Source organism: Salmo salar, chromosome 19, assembly GCF_965601325.2.
Source record: "Salmo salar chromosome 19, fSalSal1, whole genome shotgun sequence".
Lineage (NCBI taxonomy): Eukaryota > Metazoa > Chordata > Actinopteri > Salmoniformes > Salmonidae > Salmo > Salmo salar.
Window position 1 is genome coordinate 68,961,807 of NC_138309.1, and position 22,878 is coordinate 68,984,684.

Below are 22,878 nucleotides of genomic sequence, written 5' to 3' on the forward strand. Positions count from 1 at the left end.
CTCTGACGACTGTTGACTGGCGGGCAGCTCTGACGATGACTGTTGACTGGCGGGCAGCTCTGACGATGACTGTTGACTGGCGGGCAGCTCTGACGATGACTGTTGACTGGCGGGCAGCTCTGACGATGACTGTTGACTGGCGGGCAGCTCTGACGATGACTGTTGACTGGCGGGCAGATCTGACGATGACTGTTGACTGGCGGGCAGCTCTGATGATGACTGTTGACTGGCGGGCAGCTCTGATGATGACTGTTGACTGGCGGGCAGCTCTGATGAAGACTGTTGACTGGCGAGGCTGGGTTGACGCACTTGTAGCCTGGTGCGTGGTGCTGGTACTGGGCTTACCAGATTATGTACACGCACCTCCAGGCTAGTGCGGGGAGCGGGAACAGGACGAGTCGGACTGGGTTGACGCACTTCCGGGTCCGCACGAGAGACAGGAGCTGGAAACCCAGGGCTATGGAGGCGCACAGTCGGTCTCGATCTTACCTCCTGCACAACCCGTCTTGGCTGGATGGAACTAGTAGCCCTGTACGAGCGGGGTGCCCGTACAGGGCAGACTGGGCTGTGCAGGGGCCTGATGGTAGCCGTGCGTAGAGCGGGAGTTGGGTAGCCTGGTCCTCGGAGGCGTACCGGCGACCAGATGCGCTGCGCAGGCATCCTCCTACCAGGCTGGATGCCCGCTCTAGCACGGCACCTGCGAGGGGCTGGAATAACGCGCACCGGACTGTGCGTGCGTATGGGTAAGATAGTGCGCTCCTCAGCGAAACATAGCGCTCTCCACCCCATACGCTCCTCCATATAACCACGGGTAGCTGGCTTCCGGCTCTTCTTACGCCTAGCCAAACTACCCGTGTGCCCCCCCCCAAAATTTTCTTGGGGGTGCCTCTCGTGCATCTCCTTCAGCGCGTCCACTCTGGCCTCGTACCACCGCCTCTCTGCCTTGGCTGCCTCAATTTCCCACTGCGGGCGGCGATAATCCCCAGCCTGATGCCAGGGTCCGGCCCCGTCCAGAACTTCCTCCCAAGTCCGCTTCTCCCGCCAGTCCAACTCGAACTCCGTCTGCTCCTTCCTCTGCTGCTTGGTCCTTTGGTGGTGGGTGATTCTGTCACGGTTGTTGTCGGTGAATGAGGACCAAAACGCAGCAGGTACGTGAATGCTCATCTTGATTTTTAATTACTCTCAAAAATGAACATACCAAATAACGAAAAAACGAACACTCGACAAATAAACAGTCTGGTAAGGCACAAGGCTATACACAGAATAATCACCCACAAAACTCAAACACAAACACACCCTAATATATGGGACTCTCAATCAAAGGCAGATAGACAACACCTGCCTTCAACTGAGAGTCCCAACCCCAATTAACCAAACATAGACATACACACACTAGACTCCACATAGAACTACCTAGACATAAACCAAAACCCGGAAATACTAAACCAAACACCCTTTTAACAAACCCACCACCCCGAACCACATAAAACAAATACCCTCTGCCACGCCCTGACCAAACTACAAAACAATTAACCTTATATACTGGCCAGGACGTGACACTGTGACTCGCTCTGTTGAGAAATGGACATCAGAATCAGGGATTATGCTCCAGGACGGCTTTGTTAGCACTGATTGGAATATGTTCCGAGAGTCCGCCGATAACTTCGATGAGCTAACCACCTCCATCACTGGCTTCATTGGGAAATGCATCGGCAAAGTTGTCCCCACAGTGAAGGTTCGCTGCTTCCCCAATCAAAAGCCCTGAATTAACACTGAGGTTTTTGCTAAAAGAAAGGACAGAGCTACCACACACAGGGCTATCGCAGACAACCCTGAGGCTATGCCTGAGGACAGGAACAAGTACAAGATGTCATGCTACGACCTCTGCAGAGTCATCAAACTAGCAAAATTATGATATAGGAAAAAGGTGGAATCGACGTGTGAGACGTGTGAGTCTCTGACTGAACTGTTCTCTGGCAAACTCAACATTGTGAAGCTGGTGGATGGGGTTCCTCAGCTGCAACCTAATGGAGCCTGTCTGTACTACATGCAGGTCCAAATGGTCATGTTCTGCACAGGACTGGAGAGATGTAAACTGGTTGCCTGGGCTCCATCTGAGCAGGTTGTTATTGTGCCTTTTGATGTGAAGTTCTGTGCTGATGTTATCCCTAAACTGAAGGCATTCTATTTCACACATATGCTGCCAAGGATAGTAGATGAGTTCCAGTCAGGCAAACTCTGTGCTCCAAATATGTTAATCTATGTGGTATCTAGGGGCCTAATACTTCTGTGTTTTTAAATAGTTCATATATTTTGTGCCTTATAAAGCTCTCTGTCAGCTCTACCTTATTATCTAAGCATAATTCTTGATTGGTGTTTTTTTTTGGTCTTGCACAGTTCCCCTTCATATGCACATTTACCTGATTATATTTGCATAATTCTTGGTGTTGTTTTATATCTTGCCTTGTACTGCTCTCTTCATACATGTTTATCTAATGCCTACGGATAACTCCTCATGAGTTATGAATATTTTTATTGTACTTCGTGAACTTATCTACAGTAAGCATGTCGTAATTCATCTTGCACTTGGCAAATTATGGTGTTAATAAAAACCCTTTGAAATTCAACTTTGTTGACATTTTCTTTGATACTTAACATTTTGAAATGAAGGACAAGGAGGCATGCCTAAAGGTTTAAAATGTGTTTTCAGTTTGATTCTGGGTTTGGTTTTCAAGGGCACAAATTAAGAAAACAGTGTGGCACTTCGTAAACAGTTGTCTTCCCTCTTGGTCTGTTAGACATTTTGGTGTTGAAGAAAATGTATTTTAAATAGATTGAAGAAGGCATGATAACTTCTTTGGGATAGTGGGCAGTTGGTATAATTTGTAGATCAAGATAGAAAACACTCTAAAGTTTCTAAAACTGTTAAAATGATGTCTGTGAGTATAACAGAACTGACATGGCAGGTGAAACCCCGAGGACAAACCATCCCTCCCCAAACATTTCAGCTTACCACTGTTTTCAATGGCTTGAACTTTAATTATAAGCCCAAGTCCTCCCAAATTGCAGTTCCCAGGGCTTCCACTAGATGTCAACAGTCTTTAGAAAGAGTTTCAGGCTGGTTTTTAGAAAAATGACACGGAAATTGTGGTTTTTCCAGGTGGCTCCCATTTTGGCTTTAGTGATTCCAAGCGCGTGGTGGAAAGCGCGTTCTTTGTTGTTTATCTCCGGTAAAGACAATAACGATTCTCCGTCTTAAATTTTATAGTTTATTTGCATATTAGGATACCTAAGGATTGATTATAAACGTTGTTTGACTTGTTTGGAAAAGTTTATTAGTAACGTTTGGGATTCATTTTGTATGCATTTTGACGGAGGGAAACTGAGTGGATTATTGACTGATGTGCGCCAGCTAAACTGAGTTTTTATGGATATAAAAACTGACATTATTGAACAAAAGGACCATTTGTGATGTTTATGGGACATTTTGGAGTGCCAACAGAAGAAGATCTTCAAAGGTAAGGCATGAATTATATCGTTATTTCTGAGTTTTGTGTCGCGCCTGGTGGGTTGAAATATGATTGTCATGTGTTTGTTTGATGGGGTGCTGTCCTCAGATAATCGCATGGTATGCTTTCGCCGTAAAGCCTTTTTGAAATCTGACACATTGGCTGGATTAACAAGAAGTTAAGCTTTATTTTGACATATTGCATGTGTATTTTCAAGAATGTTAAATATTTACAATTCTGTAGTTTGAATTTGGCGCCCTGCACTTTCACTGGATGTTGGTCAGGTGGGACGGTAGCGTCCAAGAACAACTTCCGTTTCTGCCAGTTATTGTGGCATCCCTTTACTGAACATAAAATGCCCATTTTGTGTGAATCCATGTTTGGAAAGTTGTGAGAAGCGATACTGAGTTAGTTAGCTAGCTAGCTAGCTGCAAACTATTGGCCGGAAGTACTTACCCGGAAGTCCCCTCCCCCGAAAAACTAAACAGACCTGCCCATATTTCGGTTGAAAATTAGGTGAATACATATCTACCTCTATCACTCTAGTTTCCCTGTATATTGTAAATATGGTATTGGAACTGACCCTTTATATACCGTAGTTTCTTACTTTCTTGTGTACTTCTTATTTCTTAATCTTATTTCGCAAGTGTTTTTGTTTTAACTAATGTTATTTTTAGTACTACATTGATATAGATTACTGCATCATTGGGTTTAGAGCTTGCAAGAAAGGCATTTCACTGTACCTGTGACAGAACTTGAAACTTGATATCCTGTCCTTGAAGAGTTTAGTTCCAAAATGCTATATCCACCAAATTTCACATTTGCATTTTTCATCATAAATTATTGCTTATTGGTACCTTTTATGTATGTGTAAAATATTACTGTTCTCAGATTTTTTATTCATAGATATTTGATATGTATTAAAATGGGTTTTGTTGCAAAACACTGTATATTCATTGTTTAGCTGAAATTGAATGTTCGTATCCTGTATACATTACATGCAAATATTATATTAATGTATTGATTCATTTTTAATGTATATACGGTACCAGTCAAAAGTTTGGACACCAACTCATTATAGGGTTTTTCTTTATTTTTACTTTTTCAACATTGTAGAATAATAATGAAGACATCAGCACTTTCAAATAACACATATGGAATCATGTAGTAACAAAAAAAGTGATGAACGAATCAAAATATATTTCCTATTTAAGATTCTTCAAAGTAACCACCCTTTGCCTTGATGACAGCTTTGCACACACTTGGAATCTCAACCAGCTTCAAGATTACATTTTCCAACGGTCTTGAAGGAGTTCCCACATATGCTGAGCACTTGTTGGCTGCTTTTCCTTCACTCTGTGGTCCAACTCATCTCAAACCATCTCAATTGGGTTGCGGTCAAGTGATTGTGGAGGCCAAATCATCTGATGCAGCACTCCATCACTCTCCTTGGTCAAATAGCCCTTACACAACCTGGAGGTGTTTTTTGGGTCATTGTCCTATTGAAAAATGTATGATAGTCCCACTAAGCCCAAACCAGATTGCTGTGGTAGCCACGCTGGTCAAGTCTGCCTTGAATTCTAAGTAAATCACAGACAGTGTCACCAGAAAAGCACCCCCACACTATCACACCTCCTACTCTATACTTCACGGTGGGAACCACACATGTGGAGGTCATCCATTCACCTACTCTGCGTTTTACAAAGACACGGCGGTTGGAACCGAACATCTCAGATTTGGACACATCAGACCAAAGGACAAATTTCCATTCCATTGCTCCATTGCTTGTGTTTCTTAGCCCAAGCAAGTCTCTTCTTATTATTGGTGTCCTTTAGCAGTGTTTCCTTTGCAGAAATTTGACCGTGAAGGCCTGATTCACGCAGTCTCCTCTGAACAGTTCATGTTGGGATGTGTCTGTTACTTGAACTCTGTGAAGCATGTATTTGGGCTGCAACCTGAGTTGCAGTTGCAGTTAACTTTAATGAACTTATTCTCTGCAACAGAGGTAAATCTGTTTCCTGTGGCAGTCCTCATGAGAGCAAGTTTCATCTTAGCGCTTGATGGTTTTTGCGACTGCACTAGAAGAAACTTTAAAAGTACTTGAAATTTTCCGCATTGACTGACCTTCATTACTTTAAGTAATGATGGACTGTCATTTCTCTTTGCTTATTTGAGTTGTTCTTGCCATAATATGGACTTGGTCTTTTGCCAAATAGGGCTAGCTTCTGTATACCACCCCTACCTTGTCACAACACAACTAATTGGCTCAAATGCATGAAGAAGGAAACAAAGCACAACTGTTAATTGAAATGCATTCTAGGTGACTACCTCATGAAGCTGGTTGAGAGAATGTAAATAGTGTGCAAAGCTGTCATCAAGGCAATTATAAAATACATTTTGATTTGTTTAACACTTTTTAGGTTACTACATGATTCCACGTGTTATTTCATAGTTTTGATATCTTCACTATTATTCTACAATGTAGAAAATACAACAAATAAAGAAAAACCCTGCAATGAGTAGGTGTGTCCAAACTTTTGACTGGTACTGTTAATATACAGTTGAAGTCGGAAGTTTACATACACCTTAGCCAAATACATTTAAACTCAGTTTTTCACAATTCCTGACATGTAATCATAGTAAAAATTCCCTGTCTTAGATCAGTTAGGATCACCACTTTATTTTAAGAATGTGAAATCTCAGAATAATAGTAGAGAGAATGATTTATTTCAGCTTTTATTTCTTTCATCACATTCCCAGTGGGTCAGAAGTTTACATACACTCAATTAGTATTTGGTAGCATTGCCTTTAAATTGTTTAACCTGTTAGGGCTAGGGGGCAGTATTTACACGGCCGGATAAAAAACGTACCCGATTTAATCTGGTTATTACTACTGCCCAGAAACTAGAATATGCATATAATTATTGGCTTTGGATAGAAAACACCCTAAAGTTTCTAAAACTGTTTGAATGGTGTCTGTGAGTATAACAGAACTCATATGGCAGGCAAAAACCTGAGAAGATTCTGTACGGGAAGTGCCCTCTCTGACCATTCCTTGAGCTTCTTGACTCTTTTTATTGAAAACTTAGGATCTTTGCTGTAACGTGACACTTCCTACGGCTCCCATAGGCTCTCAGAACCCGGGAAAAAGCTGAATGATGTCGAGGCAGCCCCTGGCTGAAAAACATTAGCGCGTTTGGATAGTGGTCGGTCAGAGTACTATGAGACTGAGGCGCGTGCACGAGGCGACCCCATGTTTTTATTTTCTCTCTCTTTGTACTAAAACACAGATTCCCGGTCGGAATATTATCGCTTTTTTACGAGAAAAATGGAATAAAAATTGATTTTAAACAGCGGTTGACATGCTTCGAAGTACGGTAATGGAATATTTAGAATTTTTTTGTCACGAAACGCGTCGTGCGCGTCACCCTTCGTTACACTTCGGATAGTGTCTTGAACGCACGAAAAAAACATAGGATATTTGAACATAACTATGGATTATTGTGAACAAAACCAACATTTGTTATTGAAGTAGAAGTCCTGGGAGTGCATTCTGACGAAGAACAGCAAAGGTAATAGCATTTTTCTTATAGTAAATCTGACTTTGGTGAGGGCTAAACTTGGTGGGTGTCTAAATAGCTAGCCCTGTGATGCCGGGCTATCTACTTAGAATATTGAAAAATGTGCTTTCACCGAAAAGTTATTTTAAAATCGGACATAGCGAGTGCATAGAGGAGTTCTGTATCTATAATTCTTAAAATAATTGTTATGTTTTTTGTGAACGTTTATCGTGAGTAATTTAGTAAATTCACCGGAAGTTTGCGGGGGGGTATGCTAGTTCTGAACGTCACATGCTAATGTAAAATGCTGGATTTTGATATAAATATGAACTTGATTGAACAAAACATGCATGTATTGTCTAACATAATGTCCTAGGTGTGTCATCTGATGAAGATCATCAAAGGTTAGTGCTGCATTTAGCTGTGGTTTGGGTTTATGTGACATTATATGCTAGCTTGAAAAATGGGTGTCTGATTATTTCTGGCTGGGTACTCTGCTGACATAATCTAATGTTTTGCTTTCGTTGTAAAGCCTTTTTGAAATCGGACATTGTGGTTAGATTAACGAGAGTCTTGTCTTTAAAATGGTGTAAAATAGTCATATGTTTGAGAAATTGAAGTAATAGCATTTCTAAGGTATTTGAATAACGTGCCACGGGATTCCACTGGCTGTTACGTAGGTGGGACGAAATCGTCCCACTGGCCCTAGAGAAGTTAACTTGGGTCAAACGTTTCTGGTAGACGTCCTCAAGCTTCCCACAATAAGTTGGGTGAATTTTGGCTCATTCCTCCTGACAGAGCTAGTGTAACTGTGTCAAGTATGAAGGCCTCCTTGCTCGCACACGCCTTTTCAGTTCTGCCCACAAATTTTCTGTGGGATTGAGGTCAGGGCTTTGTGATGGCCACTCCAATACCTTGACTTTGTTGTCCTTAAGCCATTTTGCCACAACTTTGGAAGTATGCTTAGGGTCATTCTCCATTTGGAAGACCCATTTGCGACCAAGCTTTAAATTCCTGACTGATGTCTTGAGCTGTTGCTTCAATATATCCACGTAATTTTCCTTACCTCATGATTCCATCTATTTTGTGAAGTGCACCAGTCTCTCGTGCAGCAAAGCACCCCCACAACATGATGCTGCCCCCCCATGCTTCACAGTTGGGATGGTGTTCTTCGGCTTGCAAGCATCCCCCTTTTTCCACCAAACATAACAATGGTCATTATTGCCAAACAGTTCTATTTTTGTTTCATCAGACCAGAGGACATTTCCCCAAAAAGTACGACCTTTGTCCCTATGTGCAGTTGCAAACCGTAGTCTGGCTTTTTTATGGTGGTTTTGGAGCAGTGGCTTCTTCCTTGCTGATCGGCCTTTCAGGTTATGTCGATATAGGACTTGTTTTACTGTGGATATAGATACTTTTGTACCTGTTTCCTCCAGCATCTTCAAAGGTCCTTTGCTGTTGTTCTGGGATTGATTTGCACTTTTCGCACCAAAGTACGTTCATCTCTAGGAGACAGAACGTGTCTCCTTCCTGAGCAGTATGACAGCCGCGTGGTCCCATGGTGTTTATACTTGCGTACTATTGTTTGTACAGATGAACGTGGGGCCTTCAGGCGTTTGGAAATTGCTCCCAACGATGAACCAGACTTGTGGAGGTCCACAATTTTTTTTCTGACTGATTTATTTTTATTTTTCCAAGATGTCAAGCAAAGAGGCACTGAGTTTGAAGGTAGGCCTTGAAATACATCCACAGGTACACCTCCAATTAACTCAAATTATGTCAATTAGCCTATCAGAAGCTTCTAAAGCCATGACATCATTTTCTGGAATTTTCTAAGCTGTTTGAAGGCACAGTCAACTTAGTGTATGTAAACTTCTGACCAACTGGAATTGTGATACAGTGAAATATAAGTGAAATAATCTGTCTGTAAACAATTGTTGGAAAAATGACTTGTGTCATGCACAAAGTAGATGTCCTAACCGACTTGCCAAAACTATAGTTTGTTAACTATAGTTTGTAGCTGGAAATGGCAGATTTTTTATGGACTATCTACATAGGCGTACGAGGCCCGTTATCAGCAACCATCAATCCTGTGTTCCAATGGCACGTTGTGTTAGCTAATTCAAGTTTATCATTTTTAAAGGCTAACTGATCATTAGAAAACCCTTTTGCAATTATATTAGCACAGCTGAAAACCTTTGTCCTGATTAAAGAAGCAATAAAACTGGCCTTATTTAGACTAGTTGATTATCTGGAGCATCAGCATTTGTGGGTTCGATTACAGGCTCAAAATGGCTAGAAACAAAAACATTTCTTCTGAAACTTGTCAGTCTATTCTTGTTTTGAGAAATTAAGGCTATTCCATACGAGAAATTGCCAATAAACCGAACACCTCGTACAATGCTGTGTACTACTCCCTTCACAGAACAGCACAAGCAGGCTCTAACCAGAATAGAAAGAGGAGTGGGAGACGCCGGTGCACAACTGCGTAAGAGGACAAGTACATTAGAGCAGCTTCATTAAGTAGTACCTGCAAAACATCAGTCTCAACATCAACAGTGTAGAGGCGACTCCGGGATGCTGGCCTTCTAGGCAGAGTTCCTCTGTCCAGTGTCTGTGTTCTTTTGCCCATCTCAATCTTATTGTTTTATTGGCCAGTCTGAGATATGGCTTTTTCTTTGCAACTCCGCCTAGAAGGCCAGCATCCCGGAGTCGCCTCTTCGTTTGGGATTCGTGCGGGATTGTTTCGTGTTACGTTTATTGTAGTGGGCAGGATTTATTTATGTATTAGATTACACAACGTATTTGGATAGGCATTAGGGTTGCCAGGCTGCACCCCGTCTATTTGGAGTTTGGAGCTATTCTCCTTCCTTTTGTTGGCTGTGCACCCTGCCTTGTCGCTGTATTTGCTCTTGGCGGTATTAAACATTTGTTCAACGGACCTCAGTCTCCTACGCCTGACTTACCCCTTTCCTGCTATCTTGGAGAACTTGACAGTTCACCACTTACTCCCATTTTAACAGGGTGTAATTCGCTCAATATTGGGAGATTAGACCAAGTTTACAATACCAGAAAGCTTAAATTCTCCTATTTTTTATCAGTAGCATAAGGAAGGGGGTGTTGTGATTCAAAAAATATTTTCCACTCTTCTCACCTGTATACCATTTGGATCAGCCCAGATGTCTTTGTCACCAAGCTTCATTGGCACCTTGATTATCACAGTAACATTGAAGCCTCTTCCATAATTTTCAACCTGAGAAAGAAGGGGATATTTTAACTTATGCTATACATTTCAGACATATTAAGTAAATGACACATAAATACTGTATATTAGTATATTATCCTTACCTCAAAGGATTGTTTCACATGTTTCTGCAAATCATTTTTCCCAGCAGTGAAATTAACATAACTGGTTGAATCCTCATTTCTAAATAAATGGGGGGAAGATTTAGTGGAGACAAATATTTCAAACAGCTAGGCTAGATTAAGCCTGAGTCATACACTACCGGTCAAATGTTTTAGAACACCTACTCATTCAAGGACTTTACTTTATTTTTACTATTTTCTACATTGTCGAATAATAGTGAAGACATCAAAACTATGAAATAACACATATGGAATCATGTAGTAACCAAAAAAGTGTTAAACGAATCAAAATATAATTTATATTTCAGATTCTTCAAATGGCCACCCTTTGCCTTGATGACAGCTTGATGTCTTTCCCACCGTAATGGTATTTTCCTGATAATGGAACATTCGCTCATTTAGTTATATATAAAAAAGTTTAACTTGGCAAGTAATTTAAGAACAAATTCTTATTTACAATGACGGCATACAACGGCCAAACCCAGACGATGCTGGGCCAATTGTGCGCCTCCCTATGGGACTCCCAATCACGGCCGTTTGTGATAGAGCCTGGATTCAAACCAGGGTGTCTGTAATGACACCTCAAGCACTGAGATGCAGTGCCTTAGACTGCTGCGCCACTTGGGAGCACATAGCCTACTGCCATGTGCGCATCGCTCCGCTTATAATGTGAAGAAGTAGCCTAATAGTTTCTCAACATTTTAAGCTAAAGGGGTCTGATCTTTTGCGTCAGCCACATTGCGTAAAAACGTTTTTTTTTTGTTGTTATGCTAGTGGTTGTATTAATTTGTGATCTATTGCATCCCAAGACTGTCTCAGACAATGTTTGGAATATGTGACCCGATTCAGGAAAGTAGGCGTATGTCGCAAGTTACGACTTCCCAGGAGAGCCATTTGAACGTAAAAAATATTTTATTTATCAAAATGCGTTTTTTGGCAGAATTGCCTTCTCGAACATATGAACTTTCATGTGCCTTAATAACAATATTGTATGCCATCTGTAAATACGAATACAATTGTTAAATTACGAGCCTTGTTGGTTAAGCCACAGAAAAAGTCAGCAACCTTCCTACTAGCCATGATTGGCTGAGATAATGAGTGGGCTAAACATGCTGATAGAGGAGTTCGGGTTGGTCTGCTATATAGAAGGCTTCTGTCTATTTGAGCTGGTCAGTCTGTGTTGGTAATCCTGTCGAATGCAACTTTTTTTAATGTATTGTGTAGTGGAGCTGCATAAGTGTTGCTCTCCACTTTCTGGAGGATCAAGTTTTGAAATCAGTGGAATTAGAGTATGATAGCTAAAGAGATGGAGAAAACACCTGTGTCCCGATTACATCTTCAAACTAAGGGCAACCATGTCATGGAATTAGCGACAGGGAGACGCGTTCATCATGCATGATGATGTATACAGGTAAGATAGTCTAGCGTTAGCTAGCTACATTTTCAGATATTAAATGTTTCTAATTTTGACAGAAAGTGGTTATTTTCAAGCTAATGTTAGCTGGCTGGCTCCCTAGCTGACGTTATTATTCGTATGTTAGAGCCGTTTGCTTTTCTAGTTAGAGCCTAATGTTAGCTAGCTAAAATTGAACCTGGTTGGTTAGACCCCAGCATATTCCCAACATATAGTCATGACATGATTTGTCACTGTGTTCATTGTTGTTTAACTAGCTAACGTTAGCTGGCTGGCTCGTTAGCTAACGTTATGTGACATGTGTGATCTTCCACTTTGTTTACCTAACTAGGTTCATTGTTTACCTAGCTAGCTAGCTACATGTCTTAAGCTGAAGTGTACAACACCCGTTGAATATGGCCATTGTCAGTAAACGTAGACAAAAAGGCGTAATGAAAATGTTGCCAGCAGAGCTGGTTAGGCTGTTTTTATGTTATCCAGAGGTAAACAAAGTGTGCACTCTGAACGCTCAGACAGAGAAGCGAGATGGGTGGGGCTAAAGCTTAAGAGGGTGTGAACGATGCTGAATGGGTGTAGACAAAGAAGATCTCTTCACCAGATACCAAAACATTCAAAGGCCAGTTTCTCAAAAGTGAGTTTACAAGTTTATCAACTTTCAAAGCAGAATTACTTTCCCATTGTTCCTCAAAAATGCAGTGTATGATATACCATTTTGTAGCTCGGAGTCTCTGCTTTTATCCAGTGTAAAACACTTTTGTAAAAAACTATGTAAAATGTTGCTACATAAGACCGAATCCAGGTGGTGAGTCACATATTTATTTCTCTCACAGAATAGAATGTCAACTTTTGTTCTATGCAGAATAGTAGATTGACATAGGCTAGTGCTTTTACTGTTCGTTAGGCCTACTCATCTTGTTGGCTGACGAAATGCAAATGTGGACAGTTCTTTCAATATCTTCAATTTGCACCTCGGAATTGGATAAGGACGCACACAGTTGCGTCCCCGATGAGTCTGTCTTCACTTGCAGCCTGTGAGAAAGACCCGATCACATGACGGAGAGCCATGTGAGTGAGAGGTGCTTCGTAGTACGCAGCACTCAGGGAGAAGGGCACAATGCAGCACACCGGGCCAAGGGCACAACGGCCACTGGCCTCAAAAGGCAAGGTTTTTTTTAGGGTGCATTACGGCCCCACAAAGGGGATGCCACTGGGGAATTTGAGGCGTTATCAAGTGCTTGTCAAATTGTGAATGAGAGACTGATGAAGTGTAGAGTCCGCACAAAAAACAAAGAAGGATCTCATGCCTTTCAAGCAACTTTTTCAAATCATCATTGGAGTCGCATCATGCAGCCTTACAATGTATTAAAAATCAAAACATATAGCTCAACGTTTGTAGAACAACTGAAGATACATTAAGAACTCTAATTAAGGATATAGTATTACCTATTTCTTTGCTACTGCTCAACACAGGATAGCGGCATGTGTCTCAAATTGTTTGGAGAAAATATCCTATTTTATTCAGCTATTCTCAATTGTATTCTTCATACTATAAAATAATGTAAAATAATGCCATGGAATTCTAAGCAAATCCTGTCCGCTGAATGATGTAGTGAAGCCCACAGCCATTTGGCATAACCAGATCAGGACCTAACATCAGGACAACTCAGAGTACGCTTGTAGCGAAATCCTGCACGGATTTGTTCATCTGAAGTAGACTACATTTTCTTCATATTATGTTTCTTTAGACCTTTCTAAAGTAAATAATGGATTTATTGTGAAGGTGTAGGCTATATTACATGGATTAATTAGACTTTTTCAAACGTAGATGTTCCAAAGGTCTGCGTCAGCGGCTTGTAGGCTATGTCTGAAAGTCAAGGAGATGCTAAATGTGTTTATGTTATTTAACTGTCAATTACTGTGAAACTGACAGTTATTTGCTTGACAATCACAGGCGGCCAAAAATCGTGACCGCCACAGCCCTAAGTCTGATGAAACCAAGATCGAACTCTTTGGCTTGAATGCCAAGCGTCACGTCTGGAGGAAACCTGGCAACATCCCTACAATGAAGCATGGTGGTAGCAGCAGCATCATGCTATTGGGATGTTTTTCAGCAGCAGGGACTGGGAGACTAGTCAGGATCGAGGGAAAGATTAACAGAGCAAAGTACAGAGATCCTTGATGAAAACCTGCGCTCAGGACCTCAGACTGGGGCGAAGGTTCACCTTCCAACAGGACAACGACCCTAAGCACACAGCCAAGATAATGCAGGAGTGGCTTCGGGACAAGTCTCTGAATGTCCTTGAGTGGCCCAGCCAGAGCCCAGACTTCAACCTATATTTATACCAGTGGAGGCTGCTGAATGGAAGACGGCTCATAATAATGGCTGGAATGGAGCGATTGGAATAGCATTAAACACATAGAAACCATGTGTTTGATACCATTCCACTCATTCTGCTCCAGCCATTACAACGAGCCTGTCCTCACCAATTAAGTTGCCACCAATCTTCTTTGATTTATACAGTTTATTGACTATCCATCTCGTTTATAATTCCCAAAATTAAAGCTAGACAGTCAGGCAATATTGGAAATTCCAAAAACGATGGATAGAGGACTATCTTTTGCAAATTTTGACAGTGAGGACATAACACATTTTCAGTGCGACCCTCTGGACCATGTGCAGCCCCCAGGGCAAACTGAGTTTTACACACCTGGGTTAGAGCATTGATGTACGTGATCCAACTGCAAAATGTTGTGTTTTTAAAAAATGTACACAAATAATGTCTGAGGGACATAAAAGGCCCTATATTTGTAGAACGAGCTAGACCCACAGATAGGAAAATATGGTATGAAAAATAAATAGCACATACCTTTTAATCACAACAAAAATGCTGTATTTCACACCAATCTCTTTTACTTTGAAAAGTTCACTCTCTCTTGAGTGTGTATTTCCACTAAACAGGATGAGACAGGGTAATGCAGTTACTACAAATATTGCTAGACAAAACATCATAAGACATGATAACTTTATCTGAGTGTGTACCGCACATACCTTGAGGCATTTGCAGTGAATACCATCATTTGGCCAAATTGAGTCTTTGAATCAATCCCATAGGAAATTACTAAGAGAGCCTGAGATGAAGGGAAGGAGAATACAATGTTTATTTAAAATATTACTTTAGACTCCTGTAGAAGCCCAGCAAAAAAAGTATGTCATACGGACATTAGGCGACATTCCCATAAATTCCCTTTTAGGGTTTCAGTGAGACGTTATCCCACTGAGGTTCTGAGAACGTTCTATGGACTTTAAAACATTACATTATCATTGGGACCATAAAGGGATGTTCAGTACAGATGTTTGGTCACAGTATAACGTTATAAAAAGGTATTTTGGTGATGACTACTTTACAAATAGGTTCCTATTTGTTTCTGAAAGGACGTTATCCTTGGGGCATTCAATGTCAATGATCAAAAGGAGACGTTTCAGGCAGGTCCTGGCCCTCAAACAATCATTAGTCCTTAGGAATTTCCCAGAATGTCACAAAATGGAGAAAAGGATGTTGTGGCATGGTCCTGTGGATGTGTTGTCTATTTCCCAGTTTGTTCTGGGGATGTCCCCAAGGACGATTTTAGGACATTCTTAAAACGTTCTGTCATGGTCCCCTGTTTTTTTTTGTCTAATACCTGGTTTGTTCCGGAGACGTCCCCAACGATGGTTAAATGATACTCTTAGAATGTACTGTCATGGTTCCCTGGAGGTTTTTGTCAAGTTCACGGCTTGTTCTGGGGACTAGAACAAGCCTAAAGATGTTTTTAGTATGTTCCCAAGACATGCATTTTTTCCTGTCATTAGGACGTTGTTTGATGGTCCCAAAGGAATGTTCTCTGGGGGACCTTTGTCTAGATCCCTGTAGGGTACAGTACCAGTACGTCGCTGAGGACTATGTCAGGACTTAGTTTTTTTACATTCTCAGGACATACATTTTACTAATCATTATGACTTTGTGTGATGGTCCCAAGGGAACGTTCTCTGGGGGACCTTTGTCTAGTTCCCTCTGAGTTACCAGGACATTGTTGAGGACAATATAAGGACATCTTCAAGACATCCTCAGGACATTTGTTTTATAAGTAAAGTAATGAAATGGGAGAGGGGGTTTGAGCTAAGTGGGACACTGTTCAGCTAAGATAATGTAAATGACAATAAGATTACATATAACATGATCACTTTTACAGTACTTACATTTCAACATGACCCTATTTGAGATTTGAACTCACAACTTTGGAATATATTTGGAATATACTGATCTTTCTGCTGCACCACAAGGTCTGTAGCATTCTCAGAAGTCCCCTATACATTTATTGTCTATAACACATCTCTGCACTTAGCAACAGAGTGCCATTGGCACTGGTATTTCAGTTATCAGTTAACCTGTTGGGTCTAGGGGGCAGCATTTGCACGTCTGGATAAAAAAAATGTACCCGATTTAATCTGGTTACTAATCCTACCCAGTAACTAGAATATGCATATACTTATTATATATGGATAGAAAACACTCTAAAGTTTCCAAAACTGTTTGAATGGTGTCTGTGAGTATAACAGAACTCATTTGGCAGGCAAAACCCTGAGACATTTTCTGACAGGAAGTGGATACCTGATGTGTTGTATTGACTTTAAACCTATCCCATTGAAAAACACAGGGGTTTAGGAATATTTTGGCACTTCCTATTGCTTCCACTAGATGTCACCAGCCTTTACAAAGTGTTTTGAGTCTTCTGGAGGGAGATCTGACCGAACAAGAGCCATGGAACGGTGATGTCCCATTAGACACCTGGCGCGCTACTTCATGTTGGGTACCCTCGTTCCAATACGTTATAAAAGGCTATGCATTCGTCCACCTTGAATATTATTCATGTTCTGGTTAAAAAAGGCCCTAATGATTTATGCTATACAACGTTTGACATGTTTGAACGAACGGAAATATATTTTTTCCCCTCGTTCATGACGAGAAGTCCGGCTGGCTTACATCATGTGCTAACGAGACGGAGATTTTTGGACATAAATGATGAGCTTTTTTGAACAAAACTACATTCGTTATGGACCTGTGATACCTGGAAGTGACATCTGATGAAGAGAATCAAAGGTAATGGATTATTTACATAGTATTTTCGATTTTAGATCTCCCCAACATGACGTCTAGTCTGTATCGCAACGCGTATTTTTCTGGGCACAGTGCTCAGATTATTGCAAAGTGTGATTTCCCAGTAAGGTTATTTTTAAATCTGGCAAGTTGATTGCGTTCAAAAGATGTAAATCTATAATTCTTTAAATGACAATATAATATTTTACCAATGTTTTCTAATTTTAATTATTTAATTTGTGACGCTGACTTGACTGCCGGTTATTGGAGGGAAACGATTTCCTCAACATCAATGCCATAGTAAAACGCTGTTTTTGTATATAAATATGAACTTGATAGAACTAAAAATGCATGCATTGTCTAACATAATGTCCTAGGAGTGTCATCTGATGGAGATTGTAAAAGGTTAGTGTATCATTTTAGCTGGTTTTATGGTTTTGGTGACCCTGTCTTTGACTTGACAAAACATTACACACAACTCTTGTAAATGTACTGTCCTAACATACTCTAAATTTATGCTTTCGCCGTAAAACCTTTTTGAAATCGTAAAACGTGGTTAGATTAAGGAGATGTTTATCTTTCAAATGGTGTAACATAGTTGTATTTTTGAAAAATTTGAATTTTGACATTTATTTGGATTCAAATTTGCCGCTCTTGAAATGCACCTGCTGTTGATGGAGTGCACCACAGGTGGCACGCTAGCGTCCCACCTAGCCCCAAGAGGTTAATCTGACTATTCTCTTATCGATTTGATTTACCTATTTCTGCAATTTGTGGCTTTTCTGTATAGTTGTCTAATGTTAGTGGGGCATATTACTCTGTTTTAATGTAACTCCTGAATCACTATGATAAATAAAATAGTTTTTCTTGAGTGTATTTTTAACAAAGCTTAATTTACTTAGAAGTGCAAACTGTAGCGATACAGGTGGAGTCAGGCATTGACACAGACATGGTGGCATAGCAGAACAATCGGAATGCGGTGAACCAAGAGGTTGTGAGTTAAAATCCCAGGTGAGGACATGTTGAGTAATACTTACTGTATAAATGAACATGTACAATGTATTCATGTATGTCAAAGTGTGTCAAATATGTTGAAAACACTGTATGTCAAAAGCACTGTTTGTGTGTAGGTGTCCCTAAACTTACCAACAGACAAAGAGCTGTGAATAGATCAGTAGTTCACCAATCAGGGCCTTGATGGGCTCGGCAACAGTAACTAGGGGTGATGTGTAATGAAACGAGTGTGTGAATCCCCAGGTAGGTGGGTATAACGTTTTTTGGGGGGGTCTATCAGGCGATGTCCTGATGACTGAATGTCCTGAACGTCCTAAAATCATCCTGACCTGACCTTCAATGACATCCCAGGAACATGGAGGGAACTAGACAAAAGTCTCCTAGAGAACATTCCTTTGTGACCATCACACAATGTCCCGATGACAGGAAAAAATGAACACTTGAGAATGTCCTGAAAACGTATTTAGGGACATCCCCAGAACAAGCCGGGAACTAGACAAAACCTACACAGGACCATGACACAATGTCTACAGAACATCCTAAAATTGTCCTTGGGGACGGCACCGGAACAAACTAGACAAAATCTCCACAGGACCATGACACAATTTCCTGACATCTTTCGGTAACCATTTCCTGACTTTCTGTGGATGTCCTATTTACTTTTTTTTTGTTGTTGCAGGGAATACAGATAGCTTCTACAGTTCAATAGGATGTTTTATTTAGTAAGTAATAGGGATGTTATTACAATACAGTCTCGTATTACTGTTATTGTAATGATGAACATATGTTGTAAGTGAGACAGACCTTAGAATTGCTCTTGAAGATTGGCTTGTCAATGGTGCAGTCACTTTGTCCCCCCATTACATTTCCCACACTGTCTGATGAGTTACACTCCACTCTTCCCTGGAGAGCAATGATAGGACAATGACAATTTATGTCAACTTCAGGCAATAGTTCACTGAAATTACCAATGAAACACTGGAAATGTACATACCGGACCTACAGAAATGACTAAACTATCACTTAAACATTATAAATCCTTCCTGCCCCTCAAACACTGAGTCTATAGCTACTCACTCCCTCTCCCTCCTTGTATGTACTCTTACCTGGAGTATGGTGAACTTCCTGAATGAAAGTCCTGCAGGGTATGTGAGAATAATGTGGCTGTTGTAAGAGTTCTCTTCCCTGCTCTCGACTGACACTGTCACATTTATCACCTCATCTATGCCAACCCTCACCTCTGAAGACCTGAGAGAAGTGAGAAAGAGAGAGCAAAAGTAATAAAGAAATGATTCTCATTGTCATTACATCATGCTTGTTTTCCTCAACCTTTGACTATCATTGACATCATCATCCTATCCATCTTCATCATCATTTTCATCTTCATCCATTTTACTCGTCAGCCGCTGTAAGGCTCTAATCGACATTCTAATCATCATCCTTCTTAAAAAAAATGTTTAATGTTACCTAGTAGAAAAACAGAAAGGCTCTGAGTCAATGCTAGTGATCTTACCTAGTGAAATTAAAATCCACTTTCAGGTTGTCAATGCAGTTGTTATCAGCGCCACAGTTGATCTCAAAACCTAACTGTGGGATGAAGAAAGATGTTCACTAAGTTCACTTAACACGTTACCTTCTTCACAATGACTAGGATATAGATTTATCTTTACCCCCCCTCCACACACACACACACACACACACACACACACACACACACACACACACACACACACACACACACACACACACACACACACACACACACACACACACACACACACACACAAAGGCCTTTTTTAAGGGATTTCAAATCAACTTTGACACAGCTTTTATTGTCAAAAGTTAAGAGAAGAAACATACAGGATGATATGTGGTAGTCGGAGACTGCGGGGAAAGGCTAGAGCTGAGGCCACCAGGAGATGTTGGCAACCCTTCAAATGTGAAGTCAAGCTCATTGGACAGTTCATTGAGGGAGTCCTCTGGGCAAGCCTATAAAAAATAGAATCTTCAGAGACATTTTTCATCATTCAAACTCCTCTAAAAAGAGGTTTACTGTGATATTGTTAACATTGACATGTAAAGGCTCTATAGCTGTATCCTTTAGAGTGTATAGTAATGACAGAGGGGAGAAACCAATGAGCATACACTTTTGATGTTGTCGACATGTGACAGCCATAAAGCCCAGACTTAAAGCTGATACAATTTGATGTGTACTCCACATAATAGGTGCAGTAAGTCATTCCAAAGTTTCAGCTGCTAGTCTCTCGTTGGATCCCGAAAAATACATTTGACTGCTTAGAGCACTAAAACTCCGCCTGAAAAACGCACATCATTCAACTTTTATGGTGACAATAACGCCCTTGTTTGCTGTATACTTTGGAAGAATTGGAATTAGGACAAGGCAGTTGGTGAACTTCATTAAATATCTCTGGAGGTGTTGGCAGAATGTTTTAAATGTTTACAGTGACTTTTGCTGTATCTGACAGTTTCTGAAAGAAAAAAACAATTGCAAGCATATCATTTGAATTCAATAATGTTTTGCATTAACTTTTTCCCCAACCTAAATATGCTGCACTGCCCGTGAATTTTGAAACATTGTCTAGTCTACTCAAAAAAATTTTTTAACAACAGTGGTAGACTACACAATTAAAATCAAAATTCTACTGTATTTTATAAACCATGCTCCCTTTTCAGATGCATAGAACAAAATACTTGAAATAATAGGCTATCTAATAGGCCCAATTAAATTAGAGATGTGCTTGGTAATTTGTTGTAGGCTAAAGCTTCTTCGGCATATGAACCTATCATGGACAGAAAAGGTGGCCAGGAATTTATTCTGCAATGGTTTTGAAACTATATATCATGTTTTATGTTTATAAATTAAATATTGTTTACTTGAGACATTTGAAATTACAGTAGACTATTCAGACATATACACAGTAGCCTAAAAAAAATGTAAATTTAAAAGGTGAACCGTCTGTTCTGCCATTAAACTGTGCTCTGGATAGTTTCTCGTTACTACTGTAAAGTGGGTCCAATTCATTGAGAGATGGGACGTTGTAGGCCTATAGGCTACTTTGCGAGTATGAAACCATAACCGTCAGAAAAGGAAAAATTCTGTTTCCTAGTTTTCCCGGTTCTGACTATTCTGCCTGCTCTGACCCCAAGCCTGCCTGCCGTCCTGTACCTGCCTGACTCTGACCTGATTACGAACCTCTGCCTGCCCTGACCCCGAACCTGCCTGCCGTCCTGTACCTGTCTGACTCTGACCTGATCACGAACCCCTGTCTGTCCTCGACCTGTCCTTTGCCTGCCCCGTGTTTACAATAAATAATCTGAGAACTGTACTATCCGCCTCCTGTGTCTGCATCTGGGTCATATCCTGAGTCGTGGTAGTCACCAAGTGCCTTCAGAAAGTATTCACACCATTTGACTTTTTGTTGTTACAACCTGAATTTTAAATGAATTAAATTTAGATTTGTTTTGTCAATGGCCAAAATATAAAAGTGGAGATATGTTTTTCAATTTTATTTTTTTTTACAAATTCCTAAAAAATGAAAAGCTGAAATGTCTTGAGTCAATAAGTAAAAAAATAAAACTTGTTATGTCAAGCCTAAATAAGTTCAGGAGTAAAATGTGCTTAACAAGTCACATAATAAGTTGCATGGACGCACTCTCTGTACCCCACACATAAAATGATCTGTAAGGTCCCTCAGTCGAGCAGTGAATTTCAAGCACAGATTCAACCACAAAGACCAGGGAGCTTTTCCAATGCTTCGCAAAGAAGGGCTCCTATTGGTAGATGAATAAAAAAAAGCAGACATTGAATATCCCTTTGAAAATTGTGAAGTTATTCATTACATTCTGGATGGTGTATCAATCCACCTAGTCACTAAAAAGATTCAGGCGTCCTTCCTAACTTAGTTGCCGTAGAGGAAGGAAACCACTCAGGGATTTCACCATGAGGCCAATGGTGACTTTAAAACAGTTACGGAGTTTAATGACTGTGATAGGAGAAAACTAAGGATGAGTCAACAACATTGTAGTTACTCTCCTCTCGCCCACTAGATATCATCAGAATGAGATAAAATAGATAATCTGTAGATTTTCTTGCCTATGCATTTATTTCTGATTCGGAGCCAAGCTCAAATAATGACAAATTAAAATACTTTACTGACTAAGTTTACTCACCTGAATGCCAGATTCAAGTTGTTGGTATACCATGTTTATGAGCGCTGTGTCGTTGGGCATGAGGTTATACTAATACTGGCCATTTTCATCATTGATAACTTTTTGGCAAACCCAAATGGAGGGCCAAGTTTCAAACCTACCTCAGTAAAGAAGTTATGAGAGAAGCATCGCTTTTGAAGTCTTAATGTAATAGTTTTCGTTTCCTTCCGTATCTTTGGACTGATATAAGCACGATAGTTTGGAGCTTGGCGGGTCACATCCAGAGTTAAAGTATAGTTAATCTTTGCTTGAAGATCTGGAGGAAAAGAGATTGCATTTAATGAAAAGGATAAGCTACTCGCATGCATATGTACAGTGCCTTCGGAAAGTATTCAGGCCACTTGACTTTTTCCACATTTTTTTACGTTACAGCCTTATTCTAAAATGGATTAAATAAAACATGTTCCTCAGCAATCTACAAACAATACCCTATAATGACAAAGAAAAAAACGTTTTTTATAATGTTTAGCAAATGTATTAAAAATAAAAAACAGAAATACCATATTTACATAAGTATTCAGACCCTTTGCTATGAGACGCGAAATTGAGCTCAGGTGCATTCTGCTTCCATTGATCATCCTTGAGATATTTGTACAACTTGATTGGAGTCCACCTGTGGTAAATAAAATTGATTGGACATGATTTAGAAA

General features: G+C 40.4%; 1 protein-coding gene across 1 annotated transcript in view; it reads right to left on the reverse strand.

The window, feature by feature from the left end:
* The window catches only part of LOC106579408 (integrin alpha-X), a 63,209-nt gene that overhangs the window by 8,452 nt on the left and 31,879 nt on the right, over positions 1-22,878 (reverse strand). The window contains exons 17-25 of the mRNA XM_014159297.3: positions 22,330-22,484; positions 19,859-19,987; positions 19,512-19,585; positions 19,105-19,246; positions 18,803-18,901; positions 14,899-14,978; positions 14,717-14,800; positions 10,418-10,496; positions 10,224-10,322 (exon numbers count right to left, since the gene is read on the reverse strand). Coding sequence (XP_014014772.1) covers positions 10,224-10,322; positions 10,418-10,496; positions 14,717-14,800; positions 14,899-14,978; positions 18,803-18,901; positions 19,105-19,246; positions 19,512-19,585; positions 19,859-19,987; positions 22,330-22,484 — 941 coding nt within the window. The remainder of the gene's footprint in view (positions 1-10,223; positions 10,323-10,417; positions 10,497-14,716; positions 14,801-14,898; positions 14,979-18,802; positions 18,902-19,104; positions 19,247-19,511; positions 19,586-19,858; positions 19,988-22,329; positions 22,485-22,878) is intronic.